The 25,977-nt window shown below is 43.9% G+C and overlaps 1 protein-coding gene and 1 long non-coding RNA gene across 5 annotated transcripts in view; one reads left to right on the plus strand and one right to left on the minus strand.

Moving 5' to 3' along the window:
* Nucleotides 1-3,250: 3,250 nt before the first annotated feature.
* On the minus strand, nucleotides 3,251-13,029 carry LOC308488531. Its single transcript, XR_013991905.1, has 3 exons — nucleotides 12,899-13,029; nucleotides 6,881-7,061; nucleotides 3,251-6,418 (listed from the first exon to the last, which is right to left on the minus strand). It is a non-coding gene; the product is annotated as an uncharacterized lncRNA (long non-coding RNA).
* Nucleotides 13,030-13,206: 177 nt separating this feature from the next.
* Nucleotides 13,207-25,977, plus strand: part of PRPSAP2 (phosphoribosyl pyrophosphate synthetase associated protein 2) — a 44,417-nt gene continuing 31,646 nt past the window's right edge. For all 4 annotated transcript variants that reach the window (XM_081028322.1, XM_081028325.1, XM_081028324.1 and 1 more), the window contains exons 1-3: nucleotides 13,207-13,353; nucleotides 24,969-25,068; nucleotides 25,309-25,458. In XM_081028322.1, the coding sequence (XP_080884448.1) occupies nucleotides 25,340-25,458 (119 nt within the window). In that variant the 5' untranslated portion in view covers nucleotides 13,207-13,353; nucleotides 24,969-25,068; nucleotides 25,309-25,339. The remainder of the gene's footprint in view (nucleotides 13,354-24,968; nucleotides 25,069-25,308; nucleotides 25,459-25,977) is intronic.

The raw sequence follows: 25,977 nt of genomic DNA on the forward strand, positions 1-25,977 counted from the left end.
TCCACCCACTCAGACACCTGGCATGATGAGCAAGACTCCGACCAGGTAGGAATGGAGTCTGACTCTGGGCACGAGGACATGTGGCCCCCACACAGTGTGTGGTGCCCGGTGGCCACTGTTCTCAGGAGTTGGACCCCCAAGGAGGGGTGGGAGGACATGGACGGCTCTCCAGCCAGCATGGAGAGGGCCCTGCAGGCTCTGGCTGAGCGGTTGCCGGAGGAGGAGAAGGCTACAGCCAGCCGTGTGGGCTGGATGTTCCTCAGGGCCTTGAGTCTCAACACGGAAAATGCGCTTAATGAAATGGCCCAGGTGCCGGACCAGGTGTCCTGGTTGGAGGCGCTGGAAGCTCGGGTCCGCCTGTTAGAAGAGGGACCCCACAGTGGAGACTCTGAGGCAGAGGCGGAGGCAGCGAGTGGAGACAGTGGAGCTCCCAACCCCCAAGCCCGGCCAATCTTGAAGCAAAGGGTAAAACGTGAGCAACCTTTGGGCCCCAGGGCGTTGCTGCCGGCAACACAGCTGTGACTGAGTTCACAACCTACACCCCTTACACTCCCACTGAGTTGCAGGAGCTGGGAGGGCGGTACAGACAGAGCCCTGGAAAGCCAGTCTCGGCGTGGCTATGACGTGTATGGGATGAGGGAGCAGACAGTATTCTCTGCTCCCCAGGCGAGATGGAAAAGTTAGCCTTTGTGACAGTGCATCCGTCCCTGGGACAAAGGTTACAGAACTGCCATAGGTTGGCCCACGGCCAGGGCAACCACACTCCTAATGCAGTGGCTCACTGCTGCGATACGCATAGTATGGGGACAGGCTGGCGAGCTGCCAGACACTGTGAGTCAATGGCAGTCGTATACGGAACTTACTCAAATCATCCGTGAAATGGGTATGAGACATGCTATTTTCAACCCTAATATGCAGGGGCCGGATGACGAACTTTTTACAGCCAGCATGAGAGATCTGGTTTTGGATACTGCACCTGCGAGTGCTTTTGGATCCTTGGTTGCCATTCGTACGCCCTATGTGGGTCAACGGATCCATGAAATTACAACTGCCATGGCCACTCTAGGGAATGTTGAAAGCAGGAGGCAAAGGAAGTTAAGACAGGAGGTCTGTGCAGTTGAGACCTGGAAGCCCAAATCAAAAGTAAAGGGAGGAGGTCGCGGGCCTCAGAGAGTAACACACACACAGATGTGGTGTGATCTCGTGGCAGGAGGGGTCGATTGGAAGAAAATAGACCTACAACTCAATGCACTCCTGCTGGAACTTTGGAAACTGTTGCGTCTAGAACAGCAATTCCGGAGAAGCCTAAAGGAGAAGTCTTGAAAAGCATGACCCGTGTCCCTCCAGGACTTCATGCAGCCACTTGAGGTCTACTCCTTTCAGCTCAATTAGGAGTGGGGCCGAGGTACACAGTCAGAGGGGACGAGCAGGGACCAGAGGCCCCACGTGGAACTGTCCATACATTGGTCCCCTTCTAATGTGCAGAGGGTTTTGGCCCTAGTTGACACTGGCGCAGACTGCAGTCTTGTTTATGGGAACCCAGAACTGTTCTTCGGATCAGCGGCATACAGTGGTCACTCTTACACAGCTGTGCGCCCGCTATGCGCACCCCCAAGTCATTGAAAGTGACATGGATACCCATTTTACCGGGCAAGAGGTGCAGCGCTGGGCTGCCAGGACGGACGTGTAATGGTTGTTTCATGCTCCATGTAACCCAGAAGCAGCTGGCATGATTGAATGCTATAATGGCCTTTTGAAGCAAGGTCTCTGGGTGTCAAAACACCCTCCCATGATGCGTGACTGGGCCTCGCATCTATGGGACGTCCTGAGAGTCCTGAATGAGAGACCACGGAAGGGAGGGCCAGCACCAGTAGAAGCTCTGCTACATGGAATGGCCGCTCCCATTGAATTACAAGTTACCACCAGTGAGACTCTGTCAAAGCCAGGCTACAGCAGGAATGGAAACATTTTGCTGCCGGCACCCACATGCTTGAAAGCAGGGGAACGGCAGCAATGGACTTGGCCCTGGCAGGTCAAAAGCCCCCACTGTCAATGGTTGGGTCTGATAGCCCCATGGGGGCCCGGTTTGACTCATGATTTGCAAGTGACGCCAGGGGTGGTGGCCGAGTGGCCACCGCAAGTGACTGTAGTATACGGAGGTCCCGATACCGGGATGATTTTGCAGGGAACCTATGTGCTCTCACTATGGCCTATTATGGGGTCCCCTGTACTGTTACATGTTGAAACTATGCAAGGGACCCCAAGCACTGCCATAAAGTTCTGGTACCACAAACCGGGAAAGGTGCCAGTGGCAGCGACCCTCCTTTCCCAGGACAAAAAGCTAGCGTGTATCCTCCCAGATGGAAGGGATTTGCCATTGTTGGTTCCTAAGACTACTGTTTCTTTTCGTCCATAGGTGTCGATAGGCTAATATGGCACAGGGACCCTCGCGGAATACGCTTGTCGTGTAGATTGTGAAGCGAGACCCTGTAGGGGTGGCGTGTGGGGACAGAGCCCCAGAGGGCAGTTTCCAGGCTCTTGGCCTCACATGGAAAGGTGCTGGCTCGAGTAGTAGATGGCTGTCAGCTGTAACCCTTGAGCCATTGGCCACTAATATAACTGCCGCGGCTGTGCTGGGGAGTGGAGTCGAGGGGAGTGGAGGAGAGTCGTCGGTCGGTTGGCAGGAAAGCGGACAGCAGGTCGCAGGTCGTATGAATCCAGCCTCCAGTGAGACCATAGTGGTGTGACTCCCCTACCTATGGCTCTGTGGGTGTTCCTTTTTGGTCTCACCATGTCCTGGGGAACGGGAGCAGAGACCCCACAGGCCACCCCGCGTGACACTGTGTTTAACTTTGAGGAACCTGGTAGAGTTGAGTTGAGGGGTGGCTTACAGAGGATTATCATCCCTCAACTCTGAGGTTTCCAATAACGGAAATGAAAAAAAAAAGAAAGTTTCTGGTGGGTGCTGAGTGTGAGGGTGAAATGCGGTAAATCAATAGCACAGGTAGACTTAGTTTGCAGTTTGACTCACTGCATAACCTGCTACCTAGCCACCTGCAATTAGACTTAGTTTGTTTGCAGTTTCATCCATCCTCATATTCAGCCATTTTTGCTTTGTTTCTCCCCTCACTGATTAACAAGAACTCTGTTTTGTTCCGTTTCTCAAGGCTACCCATACGTCCTTAATTAACAGAATCCTAACCTCTATTAAAGAAAGAAAAGAAAAGAGCAATTTCTTTTTTCTTTTATTAGTGTCAGGTGTACAAAACGATGTAATAGTTAGATATTTATACCCCTCACAACGTGATAACCTCCCTCCCCCAATCTACCTCCCCTCAGACATGGTATATAGGAAAAGAGCAATTACTGAATCCTCAGGCGCCGGGCCACGGGAATCCAATTTACATCCCTTGCAGTTTTTACTGGTGACGTACAGCCCCAGGTGGCAATGGCCAAAGGCCAGTCCAGAGTCCAGAGAAAACATCATCTTCAAGCAGACCAGACTCTAGGAAACCATGTCCGCCCTCAAACCTGCCAGGCTGACTCCCCCTTTCTATATGAGAAAAAGCTAAGCTGCCATAGGTGCAGGTGTCTATAAGACTGCACTGGCAAACTCCTTTCTGCCCGTATTTCTCTTAACCCTCTGTCTCAGCAGTGGTCCCTATCAGACTCCGCCCCCAGCGACCCCCATCTCCCCCCACCCACACACACACACCAGTGTTGCTCTCTTTACCACCCACCCGTAGCACCTGCCATCTTTGGACACTGCCATGGTCATTTTCTCTCTGCCCTAACTTTAATAAACCGTTTCTTTGCTCTTCCACTTTGTAGAGTCTTGTGTGAATGCTTTCACTTTCTGCCATCGACTAGGGGTTAATTCCACACCGAATACTGAGTGGCCCTGTGTCAGGTAAGAGTGCTGAGGGAACAGCTGCACAGAGTGGAATGTCAGCAAAAGGCTCAAAGTCCCAGATCTCAGCTGGGTGCTGGCAGCAGGAGGAGGCTGCCCCCAGGGCCTGTGTGTAGGCTGGCTTGGCCTCCCTGGGGCTTCCATGCCTGCCAGCTACCATAAATACATTGTAGCACTCCATCCTCTGAATAGTGAGGTTGGTGGCATTAGCCATTTACAGATGAGGAAACTAAGGATCAGAGAGAAGTGACTTCTAAGGCCCTATGGTTAAAAATAATAACAATAATATGTAATAGTATCATCATATGTATAATGACAATGAATGTCATACATAGTGATAATATCATTTCTATATTTATAAAATGTATATTCTATATTTATTTATAAAGCTCTCACATAGGACAGCTTATTGGGTATAAAGCAGGCATTTTGCTAACTACTTAGCTCATCTACCCCTTGGTCATCTCATGAGGTAGGTGCTTTGTCATCATTTAGTGTAGTCTGGTTCTCCATCTGGACCTGGTACGCACTAAGTACTCAATCAATATTTGTTGAGGAAATGAATGGAGATGAAAAAAGTCAGCTAGCAAGGTAGCCAGGGTACCTACAGGCAGTTTGATGTAGACAAATAATTTTAAAATCCCAGAAGAGAAGGGATTAAGAATTATAAATTGCCAGTTGTAAAAACAGTCATGGGGATGTAAAGTACAGCACAGGGAATATAGTCAATAATATTGTAATCACTATGTATGGCGTCAGATGGGAACTAGACTTATTGGTACTGGGTCACTTTGTAAGTTATATAAATGTCTAATCACTATGTTGTACATCTGAAAGTAATATAATATTGTATGTCAACTGTGATTGAAAAATAAAAAAAAACTTAAAGAATAATTTTGTCGTGGGGAAAAATAAGGACCTAAATTTTTTCTCCAATATAAGCAGTATACATGCTCAATTATATACATGTAACCTTCAAATTTCATCTTTAATTATTTTCTTGAACTAGTTTAACCATATAAATATGAGTCAGGCTCTGTAGTTTCTTGTCTTTTAAAAAAATGTTTAATTCATTATGCAAAATAGTTTTTCTTAACTGCCATTATTGGAACCCGAAGAATTTTACTGTACGTTTGCAGTTCTCAGAGGAAAATACGAAGAATGCAAAAGGTAAATAAAATGATTTTATAGACCTTCTTGATTAATATATATCAATATGAGAATATAATATGAATATGCATATATCTCTGTGAATGTAAGAATGGTGCAGTCAGACCAATCAGTTTCCCTGACGTGCGTAGTTGCTCTGATGAGACAACGAACATTTAAATGAACGTGTAATAAATCAGAGTCGCCTCAAGGCAGAAAGAAAACATACCTGTTATTTTCTACGGGACTCTTCTGAGGAAGGAGTTCTGTTTGATGAGCAGCAGGACACAAAACAACACAAAAATGATGAGATAAAGACCGTTTGGTACGTGTGTGTATTTAACCAGCCCCAGTTGGAAATACTCTTAATGAGGATGTTCCTCAAAAATACGTTAAGGTTCAAAATCTATTTCAAGATGTTTAATAGGATTGCATTTAATTTGTGCTACTTTACAACTGTTTAATACAAAAAAGAAAATCTGTTAACATCTGTTTGGCCAACTACAAATTTCATTGTTTCCTATTGATTAAAGCAAACTTTACATGGTGAGATAAAAAAGCCCAGGAAACACTGACCATCTCTTGGCCATGTTAAAAAATGGATAGTGTCTGGGGCGGCCGGATGGCTCAGTTGGTTAGAGTGCGAGCTCTCAACAACAAGGTTGCCGGTTCCATTCCTGCATGGGATGGTGGGCTGTGTGCCCCCTGCAACGGGGAGGTTGAGAATGGCGACTGGACTTGGGGCTGGGCTGCGCCCTCCACAACTGGATTGAGGTCCAGCGACTTGGAGCTGATTGGCCCTGGAAAAACACACTACTCCCCAATTTAAAAAAAAAAAAGGATAGTGTCTGGTTTTGATGAGGATGACGAGAAATGGGCACTCTTCACCTATCTAGCGAGAATGTAAATTGGTACAAAAATTTCTGGGAGACACAATTTCAAAAGGGCATATTCTTTGACCAAATAAGTTTACTTCTAGAAATTTAATGTGAGAAAATACTTGAGCAAAGATGCAAAAACAGGTTGGGTAGAATAGTAAGAAGTGTCCAGAATTAGAGATTGGTTAAAAATGTCATGGTCCATACATTTAACAATAGTTCACAATAAGTGTAGCTAATAGAAAGTGATTGGAAACTGTGTGCCTGGCAATAACTCACTTGGTCATCATGACAAGCCTATCATTCCCATCTTCTAGGTGAGGAAGCAGGTGGAGAGGAAAAGGAGCTTGCTCGAGATCACCTGGCTGCTGAGAAGAGGAGAAGTTGGGATGCAGGCCATCTGGTTCCTAAGTATGTATTCTTTAGTCCACAGCACACCTGATGACGACATTGACCAAACTTCATTGATATGGAAGTATGTCTGCAATAAATTAAGTTAAAAGGGGAAGTTAAAAAATATCAAGAGTGGTTATCTCTCCTTGGTGAGATAATGACAAATATCTTTTTAATTTCTTCTCTTTGTTTGATTTTTTTACAACATGTAAATATTAATAATCACAAAAGACCATGAGGCTCTTTTCATTTTGGGGGAAAATAGGAAAATGAGCAAATCTGGAGGATGAGGGGAAGGACTCAATGATGGAAACTTCCAAGGTTCCCTTGACTAGTGATCAGGCCCCTGGCCTCTGCAGCCTCCCATGGCAAGAGAAGCTGCCATCCTCCTTCACTTGGGGGAAACCACCCAGTCTTATTTATTCATTCCTGATGGCCAGATATATGAGGGTGGACAGGCAGCTGCAAAACAGCTTCCTCTGGGGGCCTCTTACTCATGGACTCCACAGAAAGCTCATTCCCCAGCCCCAGTCCCCATATGGCTGCTAACCTTAGCGCCCATTTTTTAGGTGGAAGATCTGTCCCAGGTCCTTTCTTCAATGAGGAGGCAGGATGCAGACCCTGGTTCTAATGACTGACAGTCAAGTCCCCGCATTTTCATTTTAACAGTCTTTTGAAGGAGAAGTCTGTGTTTTCTGAGCACTTCCGTAATATGCAAAGACTCTGCAAACCTGCAAAAGGGCAAGAGATTATCCAGCTTAGCAATAGACTAACCACAAACTGCATTGGAGTGGAACTAACCACAAGCTTTAAATCCTGCTCTGCTCCTTTCTTGCTTATTACCCATAGCTGTGTAACAAAACATCTCCAAACTCGGAGCCTTAAAACAAAAAGTGGTTATTTTCTCTCAATTTTCCGTGGTTTGACTGGGTTCAGCGGGGTGGCTCTCACTTGGGGTCTCTCACACAGTTGCAGTCAGGTGGTGACAGGTCTGCAGGTACTGCAGAGTCGCGGGACTGGATGTCCACCCTGGCTCACTCCCATGGCCTAAATTCCAAGGATGAAAAGAATGGGAGATGAGACAGCCTGAGATGGATTTCAAGAGTCTTTGGAGAATGGAAAGCGGATGGAGAAGTGGCATCTGATAATAATGGAGAAAAGAAAACTCCCGTGTTTCCCTGAAAATAAGACCTACCCCGAAAATAAGCCCCGGTTAAGACTGTCAGCCAGACGGACGCATTTAGTACATTATGACGATGTTCTAGAAGAAGATGACATGACTATTTGAATAAATGTAGATTGTTGTACATGAAAAAATAAGACATCCCCTGAACTTATGCCCTAATGCGTGTTTTGTGGCAAAAATTAATATAAGGCCCGGTCTTGTGTTTGGGGAAATACGGTATAAGCTAAGTGCCTGCAGAGAGAGGAAGCTGATGAGAAACCAGCCCTTTTGCTGTAAACCCCTGGTAGTCGTGATTTGCAGGAGCTAGCTCATACTGGCTCATGAGAGCCAATTTATAACATTTCAGAAATATCGTCTCTGTGTGGTACAAACAGTATACAGGCATACGTTGGAGATATTGCAGGTTGGGTTCCAGACCACTGCAATCAAGCGAATATCACAATAAAGTGAGTCACACAAATTTTTTAGTTTCCCAGGGTATGTAAAAGTTATGTTAGCACTGTCCTGTAGTCTATTGAGTGTGCAAGAGCCCTATGTCTAAAACACAATGTACATGCCTTAATTAAAATATACTTCATTGCTAAAAAATGCCAACTATCATCTGAGCCTTTAGCAAGTTATAATCTTTTTGTTCTTTTTGCTGGTGAAATGTCTTATCTCAGTGTTGATGGCTGCTGACTGATCAGGGTGGTGGCTGTGGCAACATTTTAAAATAAGACAACTCGGAAGTTTGCTGCATTGGTTGACTCTTCCTTTCACGAATGATTTCTCTGTAGCATGTGATGCTGTTTAATAGCATTTTACTCACAGTAAAACTTCTTTCAAAAATGGAGTTAATCCTCTCAAACCCTGTTTATGTGATATTCTAAATCCTTTGTTGTTATTTCAACAATCTTCATCATCTTCACCAGGAGTAGATTTCATCTCAAGAAACCACTTTCTTTGCTCATCCATAAGAAGTACTTCCTCATCTGTTAAAGTTTTATCATGAGATTGCAGCAATTTGGTCCCATCTTCAGGCTCCACTTCTAACTCTAGTTCTCTTGCTGTTTCCACCACATCTGCAGTTACTTCCTCCACTGAAGTCTTGAACCCCTTGAAGTCATCCATGAGGGCTGGAATCAACTTCTTTCAAACTCCTGTTAATGTGGATATTTTGATCTCTTCCCATGAATCACAAAATATTTGTAATGGCATCTAGAATGGTCAATCATTTCCAGAAGGTTTTCAATTTATTTTGCCCAGATCCATAGCGAAATCACTAACTATGGCAGCCATAACCTTACAAAATGTATTTCTTAAATAATAAGACTTGAAAATCGAAATTACTCCTTGATCCGTGGGCTGAATGTTGTGTTAGACATGGAAACATTAATCTGCTGTACATCTCTATCAGAGCTCTTGGGTGACCAGGTGCATTGTCAGTGAGCAGTAATATTTTGAAAGGAATCTTATTCTGAGCAGCAAGCTTAAAATATTCAGAAAGTCATGTTGTAAACAGATGTGCTGTGATTCAGGCTTTATTGTTCCATTTATAGAACATGGGCAGAGTAGATTTAGCATAATTCTTAAGGACCCTAGGTTTTTGGAATGGTGAATAAGCACTGGCTTCAACTTAAAGTCACCAGCTGCGTGAGCCCCTAACAAGAGAGTCAGCCTGTCCTTCGAAGCTTTGAGGCCAGGCATCGACTGCTCCTCTCTGGCTACGTCTCCTAGCCGGCATCTTCTTCCAATAGGAGCTGTTTCATCTACACTGAGAAGCTGAGGTTACGGTAGCCCCCTTCATTATTGACCTTAGCTAGGCGTCCTGGAAGACTTGCGGCAGCTCCGCCATCAGCACGGGCTGCTTCACTTGCACTTTTATGTTATGGCGACGCCTTCTTTCCTTACACCCAGCTTCCAACTTTTCTTCTGCAGCGTCCTCACCTCTCAGCCTTCACAGAAGTGAAGAGAGTTAGGGCCTTGCTCCGGATTAGGCCTTGGCTTAAGGGAATGTTGTGGCTGGTGCGATCTTCTATCCAGACCAGTAAAACTTTCTCCATATCGGCAATAAGGCCTTTTCACTTATCATGTGTTCACTGGAGTAGCACTTTTAATTTCCTTCAAGAACATTTCCAACTTGGCGAACTGTTTGGTGCAAGAGGCCCAGCTTTCGGCCTGTCTTGGCTTTAACACATCTTCCTCACTAAGCTTAATCATTTCTAGCTTTGGATTTAAAGTGAGAGACATGTTACTCTTCTTTCATTTGAACACTTAGAGGCCATTGTAGTTCTTTCTTTGTAATTTAATTTCAATATTGTTGTGTCTCAGGGACTAGGAAGGTCCAAGGTAAGAGAAAGATTGGCTGGTCGGTGGAGCAGCCAGAACACACACAACATTTATCAGTTAGGTTTGCCGTCTTATATGGGTGTGGTTCATGGTGCCCCAAAACAATATAGTAGTAATATCAAAGGTCACTGATCACAGATCACCATAACAAATAATAATGGGAAAGTTAGAATTTATGAGAATTACCAAAATGGGGCACAGAGACATGAAATGAGCAAATGCTGTTGGAAAATGGCACAGATAGAATTTGCAGGGTTTCTACAAACCTTCAGTGTGTTAAAAAAAACGCAATATCCGTGAAGCACAGTAAAGTAAAACTCAGTAAAATGAGGTATGCCTGAATAATTCTGTGCTACTGCCCACTCCCTGTTCACCAAGGGTGGGGGTGATTCTGACGTCACTCATTTTACAGACATTTCTTGACTACTATACTTGTGCCAGGCAATGTGTTGGGTACTGGGAAACAGTGATCAGCAGAACAGATAGGGGCCTGCCTACATGGGGGTATTTATAAAATAATCATCCAAATAAATACATAATTAGCATTAGCAATCATAAGCTTAATGAAGAAAAAGTACATGAAATAGGGATTTTTGGGGGGGTAGAGGAGTGGTTTAGGGAAGGCTGGAAAATGACAATTCAGCTGAGATGTAGTTTATTTATTTTTATTTTTTCAAGGAGGGCGCAGCTCACAGTGGCCCATGTGGGGATCGAACCCACAACTTTGGTGTTATTAGCACCACACTGTAACCAACTGAGCTAATTAGCCACCTGAGAGGTAGTTTACATAGGAGTTAATGAGGAATAGGACTGCAGGAGGAAGTTCCTCTTCCTGGAGGCAGGAACAGCATCTGCAAAGGCTGTATAGTTCAGGGATGGAGGACCAGGCTGAGAAAGAACAATGAAAAGTAAGAAGGGGGAGAACATGCAGGCCTCTGAGAGTGATAGAAACTCAATGCACACTGGCTTCAGAAGATGGAAGGGAGAACTTTATTGGCTCCCATAATTGAGAACTCCAAGGACCTACGGATTTCAGATTCAGCTTAAACTCAACTGGGGCCCTCTATATTCCTCCCTCTATCTTCCTCTGTCAGCATGTCACAGCAACTGCAAGAGAATGGAGCCTCTAGCTATCGCTCCACATTGCTGGAAATCGAGTTTCCTACCCTCCAGTTGGCTCTTTGAGGAGAATTCAGCGAGCTGAGAGGGATGAGCTCCTCTGATTGGTCAGATCCGGTCACATGCCTGTATGTGGCATGAAGGGTGGAGCCAATGCCAGCCAAAAAAGGAGAGGCAGGGTGGGTCCCGGTTTAGAAGAGTGTAGTAAGGAAGTCAACCCAGTAAGGTCTGCCGAGAGAGGATTCAGTTTTGTCACACGAATTTATCAGTGGGCTCGCGGGCCTTGCTCTTTGCAAAAGTGTGTTCCTGTGAAGCTGTCAGGCAAAGGAACTGTCTCAAATGACTCCATTATGAATTTATAATTCATAAATTGAGATGCTTGTATTCCTCTGTCATGCAGGTCTCAGCTTCCGCTCCCCACATAAGAACGCAGGATATGGTGAAGCCAAAAAGGAACACCCACGGAGCCATAGATAGGGGAGTCATACCACTATATTGTCGCTGGTGGCTGGGTTGGAGACGCAGGAAGCAGGAGCCACACGATCAGCAACCTGCCATCCATTTCTCTTTGCCAACCAGCCCCACTTGCTAGCTGTAATCCGCCGTGCTAACTGCAATCCACTCCCGCCAGCCCAGCCACCATCCTCCCGCTAGCCGCCATTTTCTGCCAGGGCAGCAACAGGAGCCACATAGTAGTGGCCAATGGCTCCCTGGTTACAGCTGACAGCCAACTGGCCACAGCTGATGGCCATCCAGTCACTCACAGATGGCCATTTACTACCTGAGTGAGCACCTTTCCACGTGAGGGCGAGAGCCTGGAAACTGCACTTCTTGCTCTGTCCCCACATCCTCCATGGTAAAATAAGAGGGTGGCCTATGGGGACTGGCTACTTCTTAGCTAGCTGCGCAACCACCAATGAATTATTTCATGCCTCACTGTTGTGAAAAGTCTAAAACAGAATTGGAGATGCGGTATAGAGATTAATTAACTTAGTGCAGGCATTAGTCTGGACTCAAATTCTTGTCCTCTTTGTCACTGGGCAAGTTATTTGACGTTGGTGTCTCATTTCCCACAACTACTAAAATGGAGATAATAATACCTACCTCATACTCTCGTTGGGTTAATAGATGGTAAGCACATAAGAGGACCTGGCCTGACACATGGTAAGTGCTTATATGTGTTTGCTGTTGTTATGTTATAAATATAATAAAGGGTTGTGGGGACAGAGTCCCAGAGAGCAGTTTCCAGGCTCTCAGCCTCACGTGGAAAGGTGCTGGCTCGGGTAGTAGATGGCCGTCAGCTGTGGCTGATTGACCAGCAGCTGTAACCAGTGAGCCAATTAGCCTCTAACATAACTGCCACGGCTGCGCTGGTTGGTGAGTCACTGAGTCGAGAAGGTAGGTTGCCAGGCAGAGAAATGGACAGCAGGTTGCAGGTCCCGTGACTCCAGCCTCCAGTGAGACCATAGTGGTATGACTCCCCTACCTATGGCTCCGTGGGTGTTCCTTTTTGGCCTCACCATGTCCTGTGCTCTTATGTGGGGAGCGGGAGCAGAGACCCCGCAGGCCGCCCGGCACAACAAATGGCGCAGCGAGCAGGGTCTCCCTGAGGACAAGGGTAAACACATACTTATATAAAGAATTCAGGCAATGGATACGAAAAGCACAGTTCCTTTATAATAAAAAAAGAAAGCGCAGCAAAGCAAACAATAAAAAAAACTGTTTACTATCCGCCAGGAACTGCTAAAAGCTCGGCAGGTGTTCTCACGAAATCCTGCTAACAACTCTAAGAGACAGCGGTTCTATCACCTCCGCTTTTCAGATGAGGAAATTGAGGCTCAGAGAGCTGAAATGACTTTGCCCAATGTCACAGGCCAGTAAAACCTTGGACCCAGACATCTGTAACTCCAAACATCATACTCCGGGCACACTCACATTCCTTGAAAGCCGCATCTCGTTTTCACAGGGGCGCCAGAGCAAGCAGCATCCTTGGGGTCCAGAGGCTCACCCCACCCACCTCCTCTGCCCGCTGGGCAGCCGGCCTCCCCCGCCCCCCTCGCGCCGCCAGGCCGGAAGGACTGCTTTGGGGGGGGGGGGGGCGGAGGGGACACGCCCACATCCCTGAGCCAGGTGCCTCGCCTGCCCCGCCCTGCCCCGCCCATGCCCCGCCCTGCCCCGCCCCCTGCCCCGCCCACGCCCCGCCCATGCCCCGCCCCCGCCCACTCTGCCCCCGCCCCTGCCCCGCCCACAGGCCTCGGAGTCGCCGCGGACGCCCTGCTTGCGCTCCGAGTCGCCATTTTGCTCCTAGAGACATCGCCGGGAGACCTGGTCCTTTCTTCCTTCGGCGGCAGCGGAGGCTGCGGCGGGGCCGGGGCTGGGGTCGGGGCCAGGTAGGCGGGCGGGGGCCAGCGACGAGTGGCGGCGCGGCCCGGCGGGCCCCGCGCGGCGGGGCGCAGGTGCAAGGGGCGGGGAGCCCCGCGGCGCCGGCTGCGGCGGGGCCGAGACCCCGGGCGGCGGGGCCGAGACCCCGGGCGGCGGCCGGCGGGGTCCACCCGAGACGCCGGCCTCGCTCCCGCAGCCGCCTCCGCTCGCGCGGTGGGTCCGCGCGGGCCGGCGGGGCTCCCCCCCGGACGCCCACGGAGCGGAGCCCCAAGCAGGGGGCTGCGGTTGGGTGGCTCGGAGCCGGAGCCGGAGCCGCCATCAGCCTGGCAGCCCCCGTGTCGCGTCGCCCGGCCGTGTAGGTCGCGGACAGGACCCCCCAACGAGGTTTTCCCTCCGCTCAGCGCTCAGCCGGCAGGGGCCGCGGGAGCCCCTTGATGTCATTTGTAGGAATTCTGCTTGGAAACGTGGTCCCCCGTGTGTTACATCGGTGATAACACCCCCCCCCCATTTTAGTCTTAGCGCCATTTGGATGTTTAGCTTTTGCAAAGAATAAGGAAACGCGGAGTGGGAGTTTGTGACGGGAGAAAGGGTGACTTGCAATGTTTACAAATTTAAATGCACAAATAAAAATAATGCATTCACGTTAGGAACCCCACTAAATCATGCCCCCCCCCTTTTTGTCTGTATTCCTCTCTTGCCCTGGGCTAGACCATTATTACGCAGTTTAGCTCAGACTCAGAGGAGATGCAATAATGCTCTTCTTCGTTTAACCTAAGTACTTTTGCACAGTCCCAGATATTTGCCGTTTTTTAAAATATTGTGTATTTAAAGTTTTACCTAATTAGCCCATTATAAAACCTTTCCATATGTGCAGTGTGCTCTCTTAAATCTTTTAGTGACCATTATTGGGCATATAGCTTTTTCTTTCCCTGGAATAAATTACCAAATAGGAAATGCTGAATTAAAGTTATGTGTTCGTTCTTTGGTACTTGATAGAAATGGTTTTCCAGGCAAGGCATATTTACAATAGACTTTTTTCAAAATCTGGATATGTGTCCAGTCCCACTAACCATAACGCGGAATTCAGCAGGGGGTCAAGTCATTTTTTTGTGTTGTTGCGAAATAGGCTGTGTAGCCAGCTGTCCTATACAACTGTCTGTGCTACAAATGGGACCGAGGGATAATGTCTGCTGCTTGGAGACCATGCAACTCCAGTACGTTTCTTCATCTCCAGGCTTCACTTCCCCCATGTTTAAAATAGGTCTACTTCTACTGTGTCTCCCCGAAAATAAGACGTAACCGGAAAATAAGCCCTAGCATGATGTTTCAGGAAGACATCCCCTGAACATAAGCCCTAATGTGTCTTTTGGAGCAAAACTTAATAGAAGACCCGGTCTTATTTCAGGGCAACATGGTAGTACCTGCTTTATTGAGTTGTAAGAATTCAGAGCGCTCAGAAAATGGTGTTAGACATAAGAAATTGTTCTGATGAACGAAGTGCTTGGGATCACAGAGGCATGGAAGATTAATTCAAGTTAGGTTTTGCCCTTCTAATTCTCTTCAATGCTGATATAAAAAAGACAAATTTTCTTTGAGGCACATCACTAGTAAAAATAATTCTTTATACTTGATGATGCCTTTAAGTTTGCAAACTACTTCCAATTCCATTTGTTAATGCAATTCTGTGAGTTCAGGCTTTAGTCAACAGACATTAGTTATTTAATAAACATTTGTTGAGCCTCTGCCACCTGCCAGGTGTGCTGTTCTAGGCACTGGGTGTACAGCAGAGAATATAATGGTGAAAGAATCTCTGCTGTTCTGGACCTTAAATTCTGGAGGGAGAGCTGTTTTTACCAGGTTTTTTTCAGGAAGGGAAGGGCTGAGGCTGCGGGGCCAAGTGACCTGCCCAAGGCCTGGTAACTGGTAAACCGTGGAAGGCAAGCTCAAGTCTTAACATTCCTCCTCTAGCCATCTTTGGATAGAAGGTGTTTGCACAGGGACCACGTTAGAGGGAAAGCAACACACTATGCAAGCCTTCCTCATCGGAAATATGGATGAGTGGTTTTGAAATGATTGGTAGCATGTCCAAAACAAGTGGTTTTTCAGTGTGGTTTCATTCATGAGACTTAACAAATTGTTAAATCTCCTTCAGAGAGGAGTATGATTTGCTTTTTGAAAGATGCTGAGATTCTCTGAAAAGGGTGTGTTTTCATGTGTTATAAATCATTCCACACATTCTAAAGTAAATTTAGGAAAATGAAAAAGCAACTAGTTTATCTGGAGAAAAATGGGAGTGTTCTCTTTTATGTGTGTGTGTATACCTGTGATTCTTTTTTTAAAATTTATTTTCCAGTTACGGTTGAAATACAATCTTGTGTGAGTTTCAGGTGTACAACGTAGTGATTAGACTTTTAATACCTTGTGACGTGTTGACCCCGATAAGTCCAGTACCCATCTGACACCATACATAGTTATTCCAACATTATTGATGATATTCCCTGTGCTGTACTTTACATTGCTGTCACTGTTTTAATAACTGGCAGTTTGTACATTTTAATCCCTTTCACCTTTCTCACCTATCCCCCAAACCCCTTCCCATCTGGCAACCACCAATTTGTTCTCTTTATCTATGAGTTTGTTTCTATTTTGTTCATTTATTTTGTTTCTTACATTCTACATAGAAGTGAAGTCATGGTATTTGTCTTTGTCTGATATATTTCCCTTAGCATAATACTCTCTAGGTTCATCCATGCTGTTGCAAATGGTAAGATTTCATTCTTTTTAATGGGTGAGTAATATTCCATTGTATATATGTACCACTTCTTTATCCATTCACCTATATCAATTGACACTTAGGTGGCTTTCATATCTTAACTATTGTAAATAATGCTGCAATGAACATAGGGGTGCATATATTTTTTTTAATTAGTGTTTTGGATTTCTTTGGATAAGTACCCAAAAGTGGAATTGCTGGGTCATGTGGTAGTTCTATTTTTAATTTTTTTAGGAACCTCCATACTGTTTTCCATAGTGGCTGCACCAATTTGCAGTCCCACCAACAGTGCACAAGAGTTCCCTTTTCTCCACATCCTTGCCAGTACTTAATTTTTGTCGATTTATTGATGATGGCATTCTGACTGGTGTGAGGTGGTATCTCATTGTGGTTTTTATTTGCATTTCTCTGATGATTAGTGACGTTGAGCATCTTTTCACATGTCTATTGGCCATCTGTGTGTCCTCTTTAGAGAAATGTCTATTCAGGTCTTCTGCCCATTTTTAAAAATTGGATTGTTTGTTTTTTTGGTGGTGTATGAATTTTTTTAATAAATTTTTGGATATTAACCCTTTATCATATGTATCGTTGCAAATGTCTTTTCCCATTCAGTAGGATGTCTTTTCATTTTGTTGATGGTTTCCTTTCCTGTGAAAAAGCTTTCTATTTTAATGTAGTCCCATTTGTTTATTTTTTCTTTTGTTTCCCTTACCTGAGGAAATATATCAGTAAAAATATTACTAAGGGTAATGTCAGCGAGTTTACTTCCTAGATTTTATTTTAGGAGTTTTGTGGTTTCGGGTCTTACATTTAAATCTTTAATCCATTTGAGTTTATTCTTGTATATGGCATACGAGGGTGGTCCAGTTTCATTTTTTTGCGTGTATCTGTCCAGTTTTCCCAGCACCATTTATTAAGTAGACTGTCTTTATCCCGGTGTAAATTCTTGCTTCTGTTGTCATAGATTAAATGACCATATAGTCATGGATTTATTTCTGGGCTCTCTATTCTTTTCCATTGATCATTGTGTCTGTTCTTATGTCAGTACCATGCTGTTTTGATTATTATAGCCTTGCAGTATAGTTTCATATCAGGTAGCATGTTACGTCTAATTTTGTTCTTCTTTCTCAATATTGCTTTGGCTATTTGGGGTGTTTTGTGGTTCCATATAAATTTTAGGATTATTTGTTCTAGTTCTGTGAGAATGCCAGTGGTGTTCTGATAGGGATTGCATTGAATCTGTAGTTTGCTTTGAGTAATGTGGACATTTTAACAATGTTGATTCTTCCTGTCCATGAGCAAGGTCTATCCTTCCATTTATTTGTATTTTCTCTCTCCTATTTCTTACTTCAGTGTCTTATAATTTTCCAAGTACAGGTCTTTTACCTCATTGGTTAAATTTATTCCGAGGTATTGTATTCTTTTTGATGCTATTGTAAATGGGATTGTTTTCTTAATTTCTCTTTCTGATAGTTTGTTATTGGTATATAAAAATGCAACTGATCTCTGAATGTTAATTTTGTATCCTGCTTTTACTGAATTCATTTACCAGATTTAGTAGTTTTTTTGTGGAATCTTTAGGGTTTTCTCTACAGAGTATGATGTCATCTGCAAAGAATAACAGTTTTACTTTTTTTTTTCTCCAATTTGAGCATGTATATCCTGCTGTCTTTTATTTCTTTTTCTTGTCTGATTGCAGTGGCTAGGACTTCCAGTACTATGTTGAATAAAAGTGGTGAGAGTAGATATCCTTGTCTTGTTCCTGATCTTCAGGAAATCCCTTTCAGCTTCTCGATGTTGAATATGATGTTAGTTGTAGGTTTGTCACATATGGCCTTCATTATGTTGAGGTATGTTGTTTCTTCTATCCCCACAATTGTTGTTTCTTCTATCCCCACAATTTTTTATTATAAATTGATGTACGATTTTATCAAATGCTTTTTCTGCATCTTTTTATATGATCATATGGTTTTTATCCATGATTTTCTTCATGCGATGTATCACATTAATTGATTTGTGGATGTTGAACCAACCTTGCACTCCAGGAATAAATCCCACTTGATCATGGTGATGATCTTTTTAAGGTATTACTGAATTTGGTTTGCTGATATTTTGTTGAGGATTTTTGCATCTATATTCATTAGGGATATTGGCCTATAATTGTACTCTTTTGTTGTGTCTTTGGTTTTGGTATCAAGATATTGTTGCCCTCGTAAAATGAGTTTGGGAACCTTCCCTCTTCTTCAGTTTTTTGGAATAGTTTGAGAAAGGTAGGTATTACTTCTTTGAATGTTTGGTAAAATTCACCTGTGAAGCCATCTGGTACAGGACTTCTGTTCATCGTGAGTGTTTTGATTACTGATTTGATTTCCTAAGTAGTTATTGGTCTTTTCAGATATTCTCTTTCTTTGTGACTCGGCCTTAGAAGATGGTTATGTTCCTAGGAATGTATCCATTTCTTCCAGGTTGTTCAATTTGTTGGCATATAATTATCTATAGTAGTTCCTGATAATCCTAATTATTTCTGTGGTGTCAGTTGTTACTTCTCTTTCATTTCTGATTTTATTTCTTTGGACCCTCTCACTTTTCTTCTTGATGAGTCTGGCTAAAGGGTTATCAGTTTTGTTTACCTTTTGAAAGAACCACCTCTTGGTTTCATTGATGTTTTCTACTTTTTCTTTTAGACTATCCTGTTTATTTCTGCTCTAATCTTTATTATTTCCATCCTTCTACTCACTTTGAACTTTGTTTCTTCTTTTCTAGTTCCTTTAGTTATAAAGTTTGATTGTTTATTTGAGATTTTTCTTGTTTCTTTAGGAAGGTCTGTATTGCTGTGAATTTCCCTCTTAGAACTGCTTTAGCTGTGTCCCGTAGTTTTTGGGTTGTTGAGTTTTCCATTTCATTTGTCTCGAGGTATTTTTTGATTTCCTTGATCTCGTTGTTAATCCATTCATTGTTTAGTAGCATGTTATTTCTGCTCGTATTTGTGTTTTTCAGTTTTCTAGTAGTTGATTTTTAGTTTCATAACATTATAATCAGATAAGATGCTTGGTATGATTTCAATCTTAAATTTATTGAGATTTTTTTTGTGGCCTATCATGTGGTCTATCCTGGAAATGTTCCCTGTGCACTTGAAAAGAATGTATTTCTGCTACTTTTGGGCGAAATGTTCTAAAAATATCAATTAAGTTCTTCTGGCCTAATGTGTCATTTTAGGCCACTGTTTCCTTGTTGATGTTCCATCTGGGTGATCTGTCCATTGATGTCAGTGGGGTGTTAAAATCTCCTAATATTATTTTCTTACTGTCAATCTCTTTTATGTCTGTCACTATTTGCTTTATATATTTAGATGGTCCTATGTTGGGTGTGTAAATATTTACAAGACTTATGTCCTCTTGCTGGATTAATCCCTTTATCATCATGAAATGTCCTTCTTTGTCTGTTGTTACAGCTTTTGTTTTAAAGTCTATCTTGTCTGATATAAGCATTGCTACCCAGCTCTTTTTTGCTTTTTTCGTTTCCATTTGCATGAAATATATTTTTCCATCCCTTTACTTTTAGTCTGTGTATGTCTTTTGATCTGAAGTGGGTCTCTTGTAGGCAGCATATGGATCTTGTTTTTTTACTCATGGATCTTGTTTTTTGACTCATTCAGCCACCCTGTGTCTTTTTCATTGGAGCATTTAGTCCATTTACATTTAAAGTAATTGATAGTATGTAGTTATTGCCATTTTATTGTTTTCTGATTGTTTTCGTAGTTTTTCCCTGTTCCTTTCTTATTCTTTTGCTCTCTAATCTTGTATGTGGATGACTTTCTATAGTGTTATGTTTGGATTCTTTTCTCTTTATTTCTTGTATACCTTTTATGGATATTTGATTTATGGTTACCATGTGTTTCATATATACCATGCTATGTTTACAGCAGTCTATTTGAAGTTGATGGTTGCTTAAGTTTGAACACATTCTAAAATCACTACAACTTTTACTCAACCCTCCTACGTTTATGTTTTTCTCATTATTTTTTACTTATTTTGTGTTTGTGTGTGTCCCTTAATTTGTCGTAATTACACAATGATTTTCTACTTTTGTCTTTTAACCTTTGTGCTGGCTTTATAGTTGGTTGATCTACTGCTTTTACTGTTTGCCTTTGTCAGTTAGAATTTTTTTCTTTCCTGTATTTTCTTATTCATATTTTTTATCTTTTCTTCTTGAAGAAGTCCCTTTAACATTTCTTATAATACTCGTTTGGTGGTGATGAACTCCTTTAGCTTTTTCTCATCTCAGAAGCGCTTTATCTCTCAATTCTAAATGATAGCCTTGCTGGGTAGAGCAATCTTTGTTGTAGGTCTTTGCTTTGTATCACTTTGAATATTTTGTGCCAGTTTCTTCTGGCCTGAAAAGTTTCTGTTGAGAAACCAGCTGACAGTATTATGGGAGTTCCCTTGTAGGTAACTAACTGCTTTTCTTTTGCTGTTTTTAAGAGTCTCTCTTTGTCTTTAACCTTTGGTATTTTACTTATGATGTGTCTCAGTGTGGGCCTGTTGGGGTTCATCTTGTTTGGGATTCTCTGTACTTCCTGGATTTGTATGTTTATTTCCTTTCCCAGGTTAGGGGTTGTTTCTTCAAATAGGTTTTCAATCCCCTTTGCTCTTTTCTCCTTCTGGTACTCCTATGATGCAAATAATGGTACACCTGACGTTGTCCCAGAGGTCCCTTAAACTATTCTCATTTTTTTTCTTTTTCTGTTCTGATTGGGTGTTTCCCATTACTTTGTCCTCCAAATTACCAATTCAATGCTCTGCTTCATCTAATCTGTTGTTTCCCTATAATGTAGTCTTCATTTCTGACTGGTTCTTTTTTATGTTTGCTATCTCTTTTTTGAAGTTCTTGTTGAGTTCATCTATTCTCCTGAGTTTATTGAGTGTCCTTATAACCAGTATTTTGAACTCTGCATCTGGTAGATTGCTTGTCTCCATTTCGTTCAATCTTTTTTCTAGAGTTTTGCACTATTCTTCCATTTGGACGTGTTTCTTTGTGTTTTCATTTTGGCTGACTCCGTGTTTGTTTCTATGTGTTAGGTAGATCTGGTGTGTTTCCCGGTTTTGGCAGAATAGCCTTACGTAGAAGGTGTCTTCTGGGGCCCGGTGGCACAGGCCCCCTGGTCACTTCAACCAGGTGCTCCAGTTTTCCCCTGTGTAGGTTGTAAGTGCCCTCCTTTTGTAGTTGAGTCTCGATTGCTGTTGGTACAATAGGTGGAGTTGACCGTCAGGCTGACTGGCTGTGAGGGCTGACCGTGACGACAGTGGACAGACTGTTGTGTAGGGGCTGACCTTATGGAGTGGGAGTTGCTTTAGCAGTACTCTGGTGCCAGCTGAGTCCACCATTTAGGTGTCCCGTTTGTGGAGCTGGTTGGGTGGTGTTCTGGTACGGTCTGAAGCTGGCCTGTGGGTGTGTTGGTTCTGGAACCTCTTGGGAGGGGCTCTGGTGCAGGCTAAGCTCAGCTGCCACTTGTGCTGGGCTTGTGACCCTTTGACGGGCAATCATGATGTGAACTGAGGCCAGCCGCCGCTATGCTAGGCCTGGGGCCACCTCATGGGAGTACAATGCAAGTGGAGACCAGTTGTTACTTGTGCTGGGCTTGGGGCCGTTTGGAGCTACAAAGCACACCAATTCCAGCTGCTGCTTGTTTGGGATTTGTGGACGTCTCAGAGAGTTTGGAAAAGCCCGCAGTACAAGCTAAGGCAGGCTGCTTGTGTAGAGGAGCAGCTGGAAGAGCCTTGGGCCAGGCTCAAATAGGGTGGGGCGGGGTCTCGGAATCACCAAGGTGGGGCGATCAGTGTTAACCAGGTTAATGGAGAGCAGAGATTTGGTGCCCTCCTGCGCCTGCTGGCTGTGTGGAGGGAGAATTCAACAAAGGAACAATAGTGCCTGCCAGCACTTCCATCCCCAGAGAGAGTTGCTCTGTTTCTCTGTTTCTCTGTTTCTCTAGCTCTTGCCCTGAAGTGGGTCAACTCAGTTCTCCCCCGTATGTCCCAGCACATTTTCAGCTGCTGCGCCAGCACTGGAGCTTAGAGTGAGTGGGTTTGTGAGCAAGTGAGTCAGTGCACTCACTCTGCCTCTAACAACCTTTTGGTTTTCTCAGACACAATCCTCGCTGGTTTTGTGGGGTATTATGGGGACACCTACTCTGGCATCTTGACTGGAAGTCTGTGAATGTTCTCTTTACTCTTCATTTCGCACTAAAGCCTATGCTAATGAAACTTCTGCTAGCCCCATCCTGGGGATCATTATGTTTCTAAGGATAATCTTTAAAACTCATTTTTCTTGCAGCTTGGTAAACAGCACAACTTGAATTTCCAACAGGAGAAAGAAGAACTAAAGCCACAGCTCTTATGTTTCATCAACAGTCACAGAACATGACTATTGATAACCATTTCCAATTGGACTCCCAGCCTGTGCCGTTTTGAGGGTGGATTAGGTTTAGTTTCGATTATAGAAACCTAATATCTGAGAACTGGAACTTTAGAGATGACAGTCAGAGTGATGAAGGGCGTTTAAACTAGGACAAATATGGAAAGGTTCACAAAGGAAATATCCTGGAGAAGAGAATAGCCATTTTGAGATAGGTTGAGGACTGTCCTATGACAAAGAAATTTGATGTTTCCTGTAAATCTTGACCGAAAGTCTGGAAGTGTTCTCTGGAGTCTTCATTTCATACTAAAGTCTATGCTAGTGAACCTTCTGCCACCCTCATCCTGGTGATTTATCATGTTTCTGAGGATAATCTTTAAGGACCAGTGGGTGGAGGCTGCAGGAGAGGAATCTTGGTGTGTTCTAAAGAAGAACTTGGAATGGATGGGCTCTCAGGCTGTGGGCATTAGACTTTTGGGGCTGTTCAAACATCTGTGGAGTGGCTCCTCAGCAGGAGTCCTGTAGTTGGGCCGCATCACCTCTAAGATCTCTTCCTACGCAGGTGCTTTCGTTCTTCCAGGCCCTCTTAAAAACACTGTTATACTTTAAGGAGCTTTGTATTTGAAGTTTGGGCGTTTGTAAAATGATAGTCACCCATGCATATTACTGTACTTGTTTGGTGCATAACCAAGATACTACAAGTTGATTCATATGTAACTTCCATTTACCAAGCATATCCTATAAGTGGGGCACTGTGTTAAGTGCCGCACAGAAATTAGTTTTACAATAACCCTGTATGCGAGGTCAGTATTCACAGCTGTATGGACAACCGAGGTTAAGTAACTCAGGCAGGGCCTCGCCTTGAGTTATGGGAAAGGAGGAGCCATGACACAAACATGAGTGACTCCAAAGCCTGTGTTTAGAACCACAGGAGAATGAATTTTTCGTTTCCTTTTCTAGACCTGTACCTTCTGTTCCTGAACAGACATATATCGGTTGAGAGATGGTGTTAGAACACACCTAACTCTTGAGTATTGATGAGTAAATGGTATTTCTTTCATTTGTAACAGCCACTCTGCCCCACACTGTGCTGTTCAGCAGGGGTCAGCCAGCTTTTTCTGTAGAGGCCGGATAAGAACTGTTTTAGGCCCTGCAGCTTATACTCACCTCCTACGTACCACTGTATCCATAGGCAGTTTGTAAACAGTGGGTGTGGCTGTTTTAGTTACCGCAGTGATCTTTGGAGGGACCTGATTTGGGCTGTGGTTTGCTGCTTCTGCTCCAGAGCTGTTTTCCATGGTAAACTCCAGTAGTCCTCCTTGGTCCGTAGGGCTTTGGTGAGTTGTGCTTACGTTTCTGTTTGTGATTCAGACGCTTGGGTAAATGCATTGCAGTGTCCCATATTTCCCGGTGTGGAATGCGCCGAACGAGGAGCACTCCGTGGAAATGCGCCCTCCTACCCTTCTTGTAGGACAATCCCCATGACCCCATGTCTCCTTACAGTTCCTGCAGAGACGTGCACATGGGCATAAGGAGGCCTGTTAGGAGGGTAACCCGCTAAATCGGGCATGTCCGCACCATGGAATACTGGCAGCAGTTTAAAAGGACGCAGTGGGTCTCTATTTTCTAGCCTGGCTTGTCAAAATGTATCATTTAGCGAAAAAGCAAATCATAGATAGATTTCTATGATACCTTTTATAATTAGAAATGTATTTTTTATACGTATATTTTGTGGGGGTCAAGTGTGTGAATGTGAAAAATAGCCTGATGGTGTCAATGCCCAACTAACAAGAACTGGGAAGGTGCGTGGGGGGGAGTGTGGGGTTGGGGCTGGTGCCTGGAGCCTCAACTATCATGTTTCTGCTTTTTGTTTTTTTCACAAGGAGAATGTGTTTGTATATTACCTGTGTAATTACAATTTAGGACTAACAGGAAAGATGTGCTTGGCTTCAGCCGGTTCATAATCTCCACCAGCCGTCCCAGAGCCATCCCAAGTAAACACACAACTGCAGAAGTGCGGGGGCTTGCTGGGAAGGTACCCGCACCCCCACCCGCATGGCCTACTAGACTGTGGCTGTTGCAGCAGCTCAGCCCAGAGAGCGGAAAGTAGAAGAGCACGTTAATGGCCAGTGGGATTAAGCCCTCAGCTCTGATGACTTTCTGTGTACTGTTGCCCGTCATTTGGAAGGTCACTTCACTTTTCTGCAAGGTTATTACATGGTCAACCTTGTGTTCCAGTTGAGGAAAATGCAGACGACCACGTCAGTTTTAGACATGACTCAGGGCATGTGAGAGACAGCTGCAAGGCCGGGGGAGGTGTTACGGTGAACAATACTACAGGAAAAGCTGGGCAGAGATGGATCATTTATTTCTTGTTTAAGGATCGATCAGTCCATGTCCTTGCTAATGGCTCTGCCATTTTTCTGTGTGTTAATCCAGGAAGAATTTTGTTGTCAGAGCACAAAAGGAGGTGGTCGGTCCATAACTGACTTGAAGCAGCAAACAGTAAAACACTGAGCTCGTCAGCTCTGCCTTTCTTGTAAGTTTATCATTTATTCCCAGGTCATGAAAACTAATTAAATCGTGGTAACGTATTTCCATAAATTTGGAACCTAAAATCTAAATGGACTCTTTATTTGTCTATATATGTTTGATATAAAAGACTCTATTATGGTGAAAACTGATTTCCTTCAGCTGAAATCATTTGCTGTTAAAAAAAATCCATTCAAGTGTATTTAATATCATTTGGCAGTTTTTGATATATTTTATATCCTTCTAGGCTCTGAGAATTGGAAAACCAAGAAGGTTTGATGTTTTGTGTGGCGCCACCTGAATTAGAAACCAAGATGAACATAACCAAAGGAGGTCTGGTGTTGTTTTCAGCAAATTCTAATTCATCTTGTATGGAGCTTTCAAAGAAAATTGCTGAGTGAGTTCTAATCATACCATTAAAATCTGTGTTCATTCTGTGACGTTTTAAATTTGCTCATTGGATTAGCACTGATGGTTAAGCTTGCAATCGCCAGGTACTTTCTGGTTAATCTGCATATCTCCGGTACGGAGTAAGGCTCACCTTTTCCACACTTTCATTCAGCAGGCGTTTATTGAATGCCTCAGGGGTGTCAGGGATTGTATTAGGTGCTACATATGTATAGAATCATTTGAATATAAAGAACAGTGAAGTGGATACTGTGTGGCAATGGTTTATGGATTATAGTTTAGCATGATTTTAGTTATTCATTCAATAAATATTGAACTCTTACTGTGTGCTAAGCCTTGATCTAGATACTAGGGATAAACAGCCAGTCGTGAGCCTTCTTTCTTACATTTAGGGGTCCAGACAAGAAGCCGGTCAGCATGATAAACAAGATAATTTCAGATGGTGACACAGGCTATGAAAAAAGCAGTGAAAGGAAGGGTGGGGGCGTGGCTTGGATGCTCAGGTGTC

The sequence above is a fragment of the Rhinolophus hipposideros genome, assembly GCF_964194185.1.
Source record: "Rhinolophus hipposideros genome assembly, chromosome: 20".
Classification (NCBI taxonomy): Eukaryota; Metazoa; Chordata; class Mammalia; order Chiroptera; family Rhinolophidae; genus Rhinolophus; species Rhinolophus hipposideros.